Here is a 12,787-nt window from a genome sequence, read left to right as displayed (position 1 = left end):
GGCCCGGATGGTCTCACGGCCATATATTACAAAAAGTTGCTCCCTGTCCTTTCACCCATGCTCCTAGATCTTTTTAACTCGATCCTCAAGGGCCAAAAGTTTGACAGCGCCACCACCAGAGCCAATATAGTGGTGATCCCGAAGGAGGGTAAGGATCCTAGCCTGTGTGCAAGTTATCGCCCAATATCATTACTAAATACTGATTTGAAACTCTTCGCTAAGATTTTGGCAAACCGCTTGGCCGGTGTGATCCCCTGCTTGGTCCACCCTGACCAGGTGGGTTTCATTCCCAACCGCCAGGCAGCCGATAACACAAGAAAAGTCATCAACTTAATCCATGCTTCAAATAAACTCAAAACCCCGGCTCTGGTGCTCGCGCTTGACGCTGAAAAAGCCTTTGACCGGGTTTCATGGCCTTTCATGCGCGAGGTTCTCAAAGCATCAAACATTCAAGGTCCCTTCCTCAATGGAATTGCCTCTCTCTACTTCAACCCCTCAGCAACGGTCCTGGCTAACGGATGTGCTTCTGCGGCTTTCTCAATTCGGAATGGTACCAGACAGGGATGCCCCCTCTCTCCCCTCCTCTTTGCCCTAATGATGGAACCTCTGGCCTCCAGGATTCACCTCAACCCTAATATATCCGGCATTTCCACAGGTTTAAGATCGGCGAAACTAGCGCTGTATGCAGACGACGTCCTTCTAACTCTTACAAACCCTCATGTCTCTGTCCCGTCTGTTTTTGCTGAAATTAACGAGTACGGTCTCCTTTCAAACTTTAAAATCAACTCCGATAAGACTGAAGCCTTAGCCCTTAATCTCCAACCGAACACCCAAACTCACTTACAAGACACCTTTAAATTTCACTGGCAACCCCATCACATTAAATACCTAGGTGTCAATCTCACCAAAACATATGATCGTCTATTTTTGGCCAACTTTCCCCCACTAGTAGCCGCCCTGAAGCGCGATCTTAAGTCCTGGTCCCCAAGGTATATTTCTTGGATTGGTAGAGTGGCTTCAGTTAAGATGAATATTTTACCAAGGATTCTTTACCTTTTCCAGACTCTCCCTGTACGCGTCCCATCACTCTTTCTGAAAGATCTCCAGGCAAGTATCTCACAATTTATATGGTCCGGCCGTCGTCCTAGAGTTCGTCTCAAAGTTCTCTTTCGTCACGCCCGGAATGGTGGTTTGGGGCTACCATGCCTCCATAAATACTACCTGGCATCACACCTCACCCAAGCCGTTCTTTCTCATTCTCCCCCCCAAACTAGGCTTTGGGTCGACACAGAGGCTGACCTCCTCCAGATGCTATCTCCCAGCATTTTGTTCTGGTTAGACCCTAAGGACCTTCCTCCCCTGCACTCCCTCCCCCCTACAGTTCGCTTCTCTATTGAAATTTGGAGATATAGCACCCGCACTTTTAAACTCTTGTCTAACCCCAAGCGGATGTTCCCTCTTTGGCATAACCCCTCTTTCCCTCCAGGGGTCAACCCAAAATCTTTCTCCCAATGGACAAAACAGAATATTTTGTTTCTTTCCGATATTGTCCCAATGGGTTTTTTTCCGACCTTTGCTGATCTTCGTAAGCGTTTCCATCTCTCGTCCTCCGTGTTTTACCAATATCTTCAAATTCGTCACATTTTCTCCTCCTTAATAGACCCTCGTGCTCCTCACAATCGCTCCCCCCTAGAAACCTTCTGTAAAAACAAAACGTCTTCTAAAGGTTTGATATCTACCTTCTATTCTCTACTAATGAATCATAATCTGCCTGACAAGGAGACTCATGAGCTTCGCTGGGAGGTGGAGATGGCCGAGTCTCTGGATCCTGAGGAATGGACTGAGATACGCGAGGCAGTGGCCAAATCCTCCATCTGTACTACCGTTAAAGAAAACTCCTACAAACTATTATTCCGGTGGTATTTAGTCCCTTCCAGACTGAAAACAATCTATCCGGCATCTTCGGACCTCTGCTGTGGCCAGCGTGGCTCCCTGTCCCACATCTGGTGGAGCTGCCCAAAAATCATCCCCTTCTGGAAAGCGGTAGCTGACCTTATTTATAAAGTGTCAAATCTAAGATCTCCATTCCATCTTTCATACTTTCTCCTCCCTCGACTACCCCCCGACACCCACAAAACTATGTGGTCACTCCCGGGCCATATCCTGACCGCAGCCAGATGCTTAATAGCCAAGAAATGGAAACAATCAGAGAGCCCTTCTGTTTTGGAACTAATTCAAAGTGTTTGGCAAATACACAATCTAGAGCACATGACTAGTGTAGCTAATGATCGCCCTTACAAATTTCTCTCCACATGGCACAGGTGGCAAGATTACTTCTCTGCTACACCTTCCCCTTCTTAAAAAATGAAAATAATGTTTCCTTGGTAATTGTCTGAGCTAAGTCTTGCTAGGTTCTGCCTCCCCTTTCTCCTTCTTCTTTGCTTTTCCCCTTACTAACATTCCTTCCTTCCCCCCCCTCCCAAACTGCCTCCCCCCTATGTTTCTCTTCCTCTATTTCCTCTCCCTCTCCCCCTCATGGTACTACGGATATCTCATAACCATATCTCTTGACTCTCGTTTATTTGCATTTTACTAATCCTGCGGACCATTACGTTTGTGGTGGTTCCGAGTTCTATGCCTCACCTGTTTTGCAAACTATTGTTGTTAATATTGTTATGAATTTTTTGTTTTTGAGCATACCAAATACTGTACCATTTATACTTGACAAAAATCTGAATAAAAATATATTTAAAAAAAAAAAACAAAACACAGAACAGATATAAAATGCACAAATGGTTATTAGTTATATTTATTTTCTCAATTGTTGCAAAATTTATGCAACGAATGTTCAATAGGTTCATGAATATTGTCAAAATAAAGGTTACCAGTAAACACAATTTGTTACCTCCTAAAGACATACGCAGAATTGTAGTAAACAGAAATTAGTAAAACAATCCATTAGTGCTTACAATTTTCCAGATTTGGGTCCTTTTGGATGTTGTTTATTGTGGTAAGTTTATTCATAGTTTATTCATTATTCAATATATTAATTTCTTGAACGTCATTGAAAATATATTTTTCGACTCAATCATTATATTAAAAAATATAAATATGTAATAAAATAACATATATAACAAATGCACATTTTAAAGAACTCTTCTTTTAATAAATACATTTTTGATTGAACCAGAGAGTTTGTAATATTTTAAGTGACAAATTAAATATTGACTGAGTATATTTCTTCACACATAACTTCATGACACTTTCTTATCCCTAGTGTTAGTAGAACCTAGGCAATATTTGAAATACGATTCTTTTTATAACAGAGAATAATTAGGTTGGTCCATCTTCTCTGTTTTTTTTTATAGGCACAAATACATGTTTACATGTTTTACTCTTTCACTTAATTGACTTATTGATTTTTGGAATATGTCTTATAAAAATACAGATATACAACCAGGCCAAAACAAGACATTATTCGCACAGCAATCCAAATAACACAGTAAGCTTTAAGTAATTGAAAAAAACCCTGCTAAGTTTCATCATTCCCTCATTCCACCACATGCTGTAGTGCCACAAAGCACAACTTTAACGCATCCAGTACAAAATACGCACATTTTCTTTTTAAATGGTATCTTTACTAAACTGAGGGTTTAAAAAGGGGAGATGTTGCCTATAGCCACCAATCACAATCTAGCTGTCATTTTGTAGACTGTACTAAATAAATGATAACTAGAATCTGATTGGTGGCTATAGGTAACATCGCCACTTTTTCAAACCCACAGTTTAGTAAATATACCCCCTAGATCTATGTTCTGCATTCACAATATAATCAACTTCTTTATTCATATTCTATATTATCTGATGCCATGATTGAAGATGCACATAGTAAATGAATTTTGCTCAATCCTCTATCCATATGGAAGAAACTATATAACTGAATCCAGCATTAGTAAATTCAGCAAATGAGTGGAATCTGGTCATTAATAACAATGGTAAATCCAGTGGTTGAGATATCATCAAGGGGTATATTTACTAAACTGCGAGTTTGAAAAAGTGGAGATGTTGCCTATAGCAGCCAGTCAGATTATAGCTGTCATTTATTTGGTGCATTCTACAAATGCATTCTACAAACTGACAGCTAGAATCTGATTGGTTGCTTTAGGCAACTTCTCCACTTTTTCAAACCCACAGTTTAGTAAATATGCCCCCAAGTGACATGCAAATTTAACAGCAGTTGTTTCTAGTGCTTGACTCTACCAAGCATGCAATATAACAAAACTATGTCCAAGCAGTGGTTCAGTAGTTTATTACTCTTGTCTAGGGATTGTTTCTCTTTTAAACTGTACAGGTGTTTGCTGAGTGGAATATAGACACCATGATGAATAAGAACCATCTACAGCTTTTAAAAATATATGAATGTATTGTAAACTTAGTTATTTTCATTGATGCATTTGACACAATACTGTAACTTTAGGGATAGAGTACAATCATTTAAACGATTTGAACATGAGACATGTAAAAACAATTGTGTGTAAAATCAAACAGAGAACATTTAAACATTCTTAAGAAGTGGCAAATGAAGGGAATAAAGTGAGTTAAAAATTAGGCAAAAGAACCAATAAATAAAACGAAACACACAATTCCAGGAGTACCTTGTCCACACTGGTAAATAAGATGGGGAACAAGAAACAGACAATCATAAAATTTAAATGATTGAACATATATGATTGGCACAAAAGGACATTGTGGAATGAACCAATGGGAATCCTCACCTGAGCTTTCAAAATCTCTGTATGCCTGTGCCCAGACTTTGCCCTGGTTACTCAGCGTGTTCTCCATGATCTGGATGTCAGTGAAGGGACAGTTACATTGGGGGAAGGATTCAGAGCAGAAACAGGAGCATTGACTGTTCCTGCACACATATTCACCTTCCCCATTACACATGATATAACTCAATGCAGCCTGAACAAACTTCTCTTGCAAGTACTGAGGCATAATGATCTGAAGACCTGAAGACAATGACATGATAGAGGAAATTAAACAAAGAAGGGTGTAGGAATCGATGGCATATACACATATAGGAAATAATACATTGCTTACAGATTCATATACCTGTCTACTTGAATCCTTTTCACTGTGTGAAAAAAGTCTGCTCTCGCTTGTCCTACTTATTTTTTTAACATCAATTAATTAATTCAGCCACGTTACAGCCATTGGAAAATAAGTGTAAAAACTAGAACCAGACTATGATCACACTATGAAAAGGAGTTTGACTGGTAGCTATAGATTCAGAATGACAAGCTTCATCATAGCCAGGGGCAAGCGCAGTATTTTGACAGGTGGATTCCAACACTTTTTTCACAATAATATTCTTAGTCTATATAAATATATGCTACAAATACTACATAAAGTATAAATAGCAAACATTATTCATATGTCCTGCCCTGGAAAAGTCTATAAATCAGACAGTCTTGCAAGATGGAGCCACAGTAAGTGTTTTTGCAGTGCTAGAAAAGGTTGCAAAACTGTTTTTCGTCACATATTAAACACTATTTCTGGCCTAGAGGGGAATCGTGGGGCACCTGTAATCTCCCCCTGCATTTGCTTACGATAGCTAACTGAGGAAATGATTGGCATAGAGTGCTTGAACATGAAAAAAAACATGATTATATTGTCAAGTATAAACTGCCATAAAACAATCTTCAGATATGCATAGTATACAGATAATATACCCACAAATGGCTAAATGACATTATACAGAGCATTTGTGGAATATATGAGCCTTGACATATAATAGTATATGAACTGGAATGTCTAATCATGAAAAATCGAAAGGTTCTGCACCATCAGTTACTACAGCAGCTGTACTTTTTATACGTTTAACAACATTCCAGACAGTATTTTTTGGCTAAAGCATTCCAGACTTAAAGGCCCGATTCATCCTCGAACGCAATGTGAACTCAACCTGCCTTTAAAAAGACACATGACACTTGCAGTCACAAACTCCCATATTCTAATATAAGCAAATCTCAAGATATGTTTCCATTTGAGTCTGGCTATAAGTACGCCTTGGCTATGTGTTATTTGCCATACGTAGACAGAAGACAGTGCAGCATACGCACATGCATATGTGCAACATAAATCTAATGGGCCCGATTCATTAAGGAAAGTAAAGCAAAAAAAAGGATTAACTTTGCACCTGGGAAAAACCATGTTGCATTGGAGGTAAACTTAAAATGCGGGGAGAGATTTATAGTTGGGGTAGGACATGTTCTAGATGAACTTCAAATTTCAGTGTAAAAATAAAGCTAACAAGTATTTGTGTGCTACAAGAATAGACAGCCAGTATTTAACTTATAATAAACTAATATGCACCTCTTGCATTGTCCAGGAAAAAATTTACTAAAAGAATTTACCAATTCATAATACTATAATCATTAATAAAAGTAAGTGTTTTTTTTTTTTTGTTTTAATTCTTTTTACACTAAATACATTAATCGGGATACAATCCATTTCTATATTTTATCTTCCTTGAATACATATGTTCTTTGTTATCTAGTGGCATACATACGTGCAGTCATCACTATCAGCCGGCACTTACCACTGCCCTACAGCTGGTGCAAATGATACAGACCAAAAATAAACACATATGTACACACGTGCCCAGAGCTTGATTTGGCCTCATCCGCATTGGCACACCCTCGGCACGCCCTTAGTGTACATTGCCTCTGCATCGCCACACTTTTCCTCCCCCGTTCCACCCTTCAAGACGAAGGCAGTAGTAAGTGTAATTTGCGTTCACACATTAATTACGTTCATTAGCATAAAGTCTGCTTCTGAGCATGCGCAGAGCAATTTCACGCAAGAGGGACTTGCATCTGAAGATGAATCAGGCCCAAAATGTCTGTGTAATTCAATAATGTGTCTAGGTGTATGTTGTGTATAAGCCCACCATGAAATATGCATACAAAACTTACTTGACTATGACAACATCTATAGTGACAGAATGGGCCATATTGTTATCAGTCAAAAGACTTTCAGACAGAAAGTCTAATAAGCATGTCATCAACAGTATTTAAGTGACGACAATAATGTGTTTCTTCAAATAGAGAACTAGTTATGTAAAGCTTAACCTTTTTTACAGTAGTGTGCCACTTCACCCCTTCTTTAAAAAAAAAATGAAAATGCAAATACATACCATCTGTCATTAACAAGTCTATTAAGTAAGTTAAAATGTCATTGTATTACAGTCAAAATTACACTAACTAACCCTAAATAGAGAAGCCAGCCTTTTTTTCACAAAAATAATTGCCACTATTTTGCAGTGCAGTGGCACATGATTAAAAACAAGCATTAACTTCAATGCCAAATTACATTCTTTGCTATTGAATTGCTGGGGTAACTGTAAAAGCCTCCTGCTTCCAGGTCTAACCTGGTGCATTATGAATTCAGGTAACAGCCTGGAAAGGTAAATTGCCATACCCAAGCCTAACACTGAGGGGATTAAATCTGGTTGGTGCAGTGTACCCTGTCTATTTACCCACTCCTGGAGGGTATATTTACTAAACTGCGAGTTTGAAAAAGTGGAGATGTTGCCTTAAGCAACCAATCAGATTCTAGCTGTCATTTTGTAGAATGTATTAAATAAATGATAACTAGAATCTGATTGGTTGCTGTAGACAACACTCCACTTTTTAAAACCTGCAGTTTAGTAAATATACCCCCTGAAGTGTTTGTGTGGGGAAGGAGATATGTAACTGCTTGTAGCCTAATGCTGGGGTTCCTAACCAAGACTGGAAAACAAGTGTCCTATGGGTGTACACCTTTCCACACTCCTTGGAAACACTAAAATAAATCTAGAGGTGACATCTAAAGATACCTCCAAAGTTCTCCCCACTATATATGATGTTGGGAGCTGGGGTATTTGTAAACTGGTCTATGAAACAATTATACCTTTGACCAGTAGACATATGCAAAAATGTAGAAATCTAAGAAAAAAACACCTCTTGCCAGTAAACAATTTTTATTAATCCCTTTGTAAAGTAGTGATGCATTTGAACGAAGCTGTGTTCCTCTATTTTAATACCATATAGTCCAAGTGATAGACAAAAAAGAACAAAATTCCAAATAAAAAAATGAGATACCTGTAGATTAGCTATAACGTGTAATACTCTGCTTAATGAGATTCACCATACATCTAACAACTATTCTTTTTAGCTACTGAATAATGAGCATATGGCGAAAAACAATATGCAATAAACAGACCTTTATCTACATTTGGCAAATGATTTGTTTTGTTAAATGTTAACATGAAGTGTTAACATGAAGGAACATTTTAAGGGTCTGCCATTATAATCTGGTTTATAACATCAAAACAGAATTTTTTTGTAAGTGATCAATACACAAATGTGTCAGAGATGAATTCTCAAATAAAATACCCTTTAAAATGGAGGAGAGCTGGATCTATTATTTGGGGATATAGATTAACAAATTAAATAAATAGTTTTCTTGAAATAAAATAAAACCATGATATTCATTCATTATTGTAGCTATATTTTCAACTCATATATGTGTGGATGTATTAGCAGCCTAATATCAGATACTCACTGGTGTTGCTATAGTATCTATTTAACGCTAATGAACGTGCAAGTGAAAAAGTATGTCAAATGTAGTTTGTCAAAACAGTACTTGCTGGGATGTATTATGCTCAACTCTGGGAAACCCAATCTTCCTTTCTGGAACACAATATCTACATAATCCCTTATCATATGAATAACACCAGTAAGATTTATGTGTATTTGCTCCACAATTTAGTTGCACATGCTTCGATACTACTTTGGGCAAGTTATCCAACCACAAAATCTTTTGGACTGGAGTGGTGAGTAACATCTTCTCTAGGCAGTGTTCGAGTAAGCAGTGCATGAGACTTGCCAGACTGAGGTAATAGGATGCTACCTTATCTAATGTTTTCTTTTTTTTTTTTAAATCTAACATTGTGCATTGAATGCTGAAAGGATTTTGCCATATTATTATGGACCTTTACATTGTGAAGATATTTTTGACTTTTGAATACAGAGGGGGAAATTCAATTTCCCCCAGAATAGCGCCGCGCTAAGTGTATTACCATTAATACGGTAATTTTAACACAGATTTCTGCTCGCGGCTCATGGCTCAGGTGTTGAAATGACTGTATTAATGGTAATTATGCGCACTATTACCGTAATATCGGTAATATTGCGCAGGCCACGTTACTTTTTACAATAATGTGGCCAACTGAATTCCCCCATACAGAATATTTAGTTTTGTTATATAAGCCTAGTATACTTGGTTTTTTATCATATAGAGCTCTATATATAATAGGATAAAAACATTTAAATTATATATCCTATATTTATTTAAGTGATCAAAAGCTACCATTGCCCAAGCCATTGGTCCCCACTAAAAAAGTTTTTTGTGCTTGGTCATCCACCAAAACACCCATAATTATTTAATTTCCACTTTATACATTTTATTAATGCACAGCAACCCCAAAACCCTTAGTGTTTATTTATATATATAGCAAGATTACTTTATCTATAGTTAAGCTCATAATTGTACCACTGAATTTAAATGGGAAAATTTGGGCGCCTTTAAAATAGTGGGCATTGGGTTACCACCCTAAATGCCCTTATTATAATTTCCCACTGGATTCATTTTTCCTTTAGGGCCTGCCGTTTGCTGCTACTATGGTATCTAACTTTTGAGCTTTCTGTCCTAAAAGAGGGATCAGGTTAAAATCGTCAGGCGCTGAGAAAATACTGTATATCTTTGGACAAGAATGTTCTTGCTTGGGTGGCAGATGCTCATACCAATCTTCTTCAAGACTAATGAAATACTAAGCTTATGTAGAGGTGGGAAAAATTTCCTTCTCAAAATGCAGAGGTTAAAATGCATCATAAAAAAGGCTCGTTTTATATGGGTATGTTGGGCTGGAGACATCTCAGCTGATCGTCATTACTGTCAGTTCCAAACTTACACCAGTGGTTGTGAACCTGCAAGTTTCCAGTTTGCTGACAGACATATATTCGTCTGAGTCTCAGTATACATAAGTTGCATTTGCTCTAACATGCCCATAATGTATTTTGCTTGCGCTTACATGGCCCCCTACTTAATACGGGCAGACTGCAACTCAGTCTTCATTTGGCCAAAACCATAACTAGTGCTTTGTGTGCATGTGCAGAAATAAAAGGTGTATTCTACACAGCATACTGTACTTTGTGTCTAACTCTATACAGCATACTGTACTTTGTGTCTAACTCTACATGACCCTCTTTGTGGTCATTGGGACTCGTAACAAAATTGACTTTTTGTTTGCCTTTTGGTGTACCAACTGTGGATTCCAAATTCACTGAATTTCATTATAGACTGCACTCACCAAAGTCATAATTCACCCAATTTGCTAAAAAAAACATTGCAGACCTTTCCCTTTCTCTTTGTTTGTGACAAACTTTGGCTGTCTCCAAAAGTGTCAAATTAGAAGTGTTATCACTTAAGTGTATTCTTTGTTTCATGTACCCTTAATAAATTCCATATCAAGCGAATATGAAGTCTTTCAGCCCTAGTTACCCTCAAATCATTCCATCTCTTGTATTTTTATGTGTGCCTTTTGTCATTGTCAGTTTATTTTCTAACTATAATATACCTCCTAAACCAGTTCCTGTGATAATCAAAAAGAAATTGAATTTCACTCTTGGAATCCCATATTTTTCAGGTTAAATAATATAATTAGGAGAATTGGAAAGGTTTTGATCCAAATAAATGTTCTTGGATTAAAGCAATTGTTGTCCTTGCTAAGTTAGGGCATTTCATTTGCAACATCTTCTCAAGCATAGCAAACAGTGGCCAGCTGTTACCTGTGATGAGAATAATGTTACATACAATTCTGTTCATTTTTATGCATGCCATCTGAGATATAGGTTTCTTGTTCATTTTGGAGCATGTTTGTATCTACTTGATTGTCTTACTCCTTAGGCACCCACACCGGATATATCTGGGTACTGTGTACTTTTCTGGTGTCATCGTTAACAATCTATTTATAAAGATACCCACATGTGACAAATTTGCCAAGCAATTTGATTGATTTTAATTTAATTGTACAGAAAAAATTCCATGTTTGACAGACATGCTATCAAATACAATAAATATTATATAATCAAATTGCATAGAACTCGGATTGAGTGAATTGCAAACTTTTTATATTGATGAAATAAAATTGTTGTATGTGGGCTTTAATTATACAATTCTTTGCTGCTGTGTGTATGTTCTGAAAAGGTAAACAGGAAAGCCTTTGTAGGGTAATATTCAGTGCACCCTGTGTGGGAAATGCAAAGGAATTGATCAAATTTGCATGTGATAGGTTTTAAAATATTGTTATATGCGTTGTTGGCTTAGCTGGCAGTGTTTGTGGAGAAGGAGATGTTAGCACCAGCTGATAGGTGGGGTTGGGTACTGGTGCGCTAGTTTTGCGAAACAGTTCAATAGCAAAATTTTAATTGGTGGACTGCCATTATTAAAATGAGAGAAATTAGGTGAAAGAATGCAGCTTTAGAGGGATTCCTTTCAGTGACGAGAGTAGCACAGACACTTGAACTTTCAAAAGAACTTGATTTTTGCACCAGCACTGAATTTTGCCCCGTACTGGCAGAGATGCAATACATTTAGAAGTATGCGTCTTGCGCTTTCCTGTTGCAGTTCATTGAACAAGAGCATTCCTAGACGCACTACTTTTGTACTGTGCACTTCTTCAGATTTTTCACACTTCTTGTGCTTCTATTATTATTATTATTATTATTAATTTTTATTTATAAGGCGCCACTAGGTATCCGTAGCACCGTACAGGGACATACAGAAACACGATACAGGGCGAGGCAGCACGGTACAGTAAACAAAAAGCACAGTAACTCAGAAGCTCAATGTACAGCTAGATGAAAGGGCAGGAGGACCTCACGGAGGAGACAAGGCTGGAGAGCAGAGTTAAGGTGGTGGAGAACAGGAGGAGAGGAGGCCCTGCTCGAAGGAGCGTACAATCTAAGGGGAGGGTAGGACGGACAGAGACACAAGGGTAGGAGGAGGAAAGGGGGAGAACGCAGAGAGGGAGAGGGGGGGAGAGGAGGGCAGGATAGGGATGGCGGTAGGTGGGAGGCTGGAAGGAGGTCGGTTAGGTGGGGGACTGGAAGGCTTTGAGGAAGAGGTGGGTTTTTAAGGCCCGTTTGAAGCTGGACAAGTTGGGGGATGTTCTGATGGAGCGGGGGAGCTGGTTCCAGTGGAGGGGGGCAGTGCGGGAGAAGTCTTGGATGCTTCTAGTTTGTGAAGGTATCTTCCGAGAGTAGAGAGTAAGTGAGCATGCCCTTAATGTGTTTGTTAGACGGGCCTTTTAGGTGTTCAGATGAAAAACAAATGCATTTTGCTACACATGAAGTATACTTTATAAATAAGTTCATCTGTCTCTGGTAACAAACAGGATGCCTGTTAGTTTCTCCACACCAAATTAGCTAGCAGCAACTGCTAGCGAAAGTATTTGTACTACACAGTTTTAGCCGCTATAGCGTCTCTCTTTCTTATGCTGTGAGCTATGAAGGGTGATTTAGATAACCTTCCAGTTGAAATTAATTTAATTGTTATCTCTTTGTAATAATATCTCTCGATGCTAATAATTTTCTGTAAATTTGTTGAGAGCGGTACAAGAGTGGAAAAGGTACATGAAGTAAGACCTAGGCCAGTGTTGGCTAACCTGTGACACTCCAGA

General features: G+C 38.3%; 1 protein-coding gene across 2 annotated transcripts in view; it reads right to left on the bottom strand.

The window, feature by feature from the left end:
• Positions 1-12,787, bottom strand: part of BRINP1 (BMP/retinoic acid inducible neural specific 1) — a 236,140-nt gene that overhangs the window by 55,790 nt on the left and 167,563 nt on the right. Inside the window, exon 6 of one of the 2 annotated variants that reach the window (XM_075184697.1) lies at positions 4,776-5,012. The exons of the other annotated variant lie outside the window; for it this stretch is intronic. Coding sequence (XP_075040798.1) covers positions 4,776-5,012 — 237 coding nt within the window. The remainder of the gene's footprint in view (positions 1-4,775; positions 5,013-12,787) is intronic. 2 annotated transcript variants of the gene reach the window in all.

Source organism: Mixophyes fleayi, chromosome 9, assembly GCF_038048845.1.
Source record: "Mixophyes fleayi isolate aMixFle1 chromosome 9, aMixFle1.hap1, whole genome shotgun sequence".
Classification (NCBI taxonomy): Eukaryota; Metazoa; Chordata; class Amphibia; order Anura; family Limnodynastidae; genus Mixophyes; species Mixophyes fleayi.
Note: the sequence above shows the minus strand (reverse complement) of the source record. Positions and strands in the feature narration are given on the sequence as shown.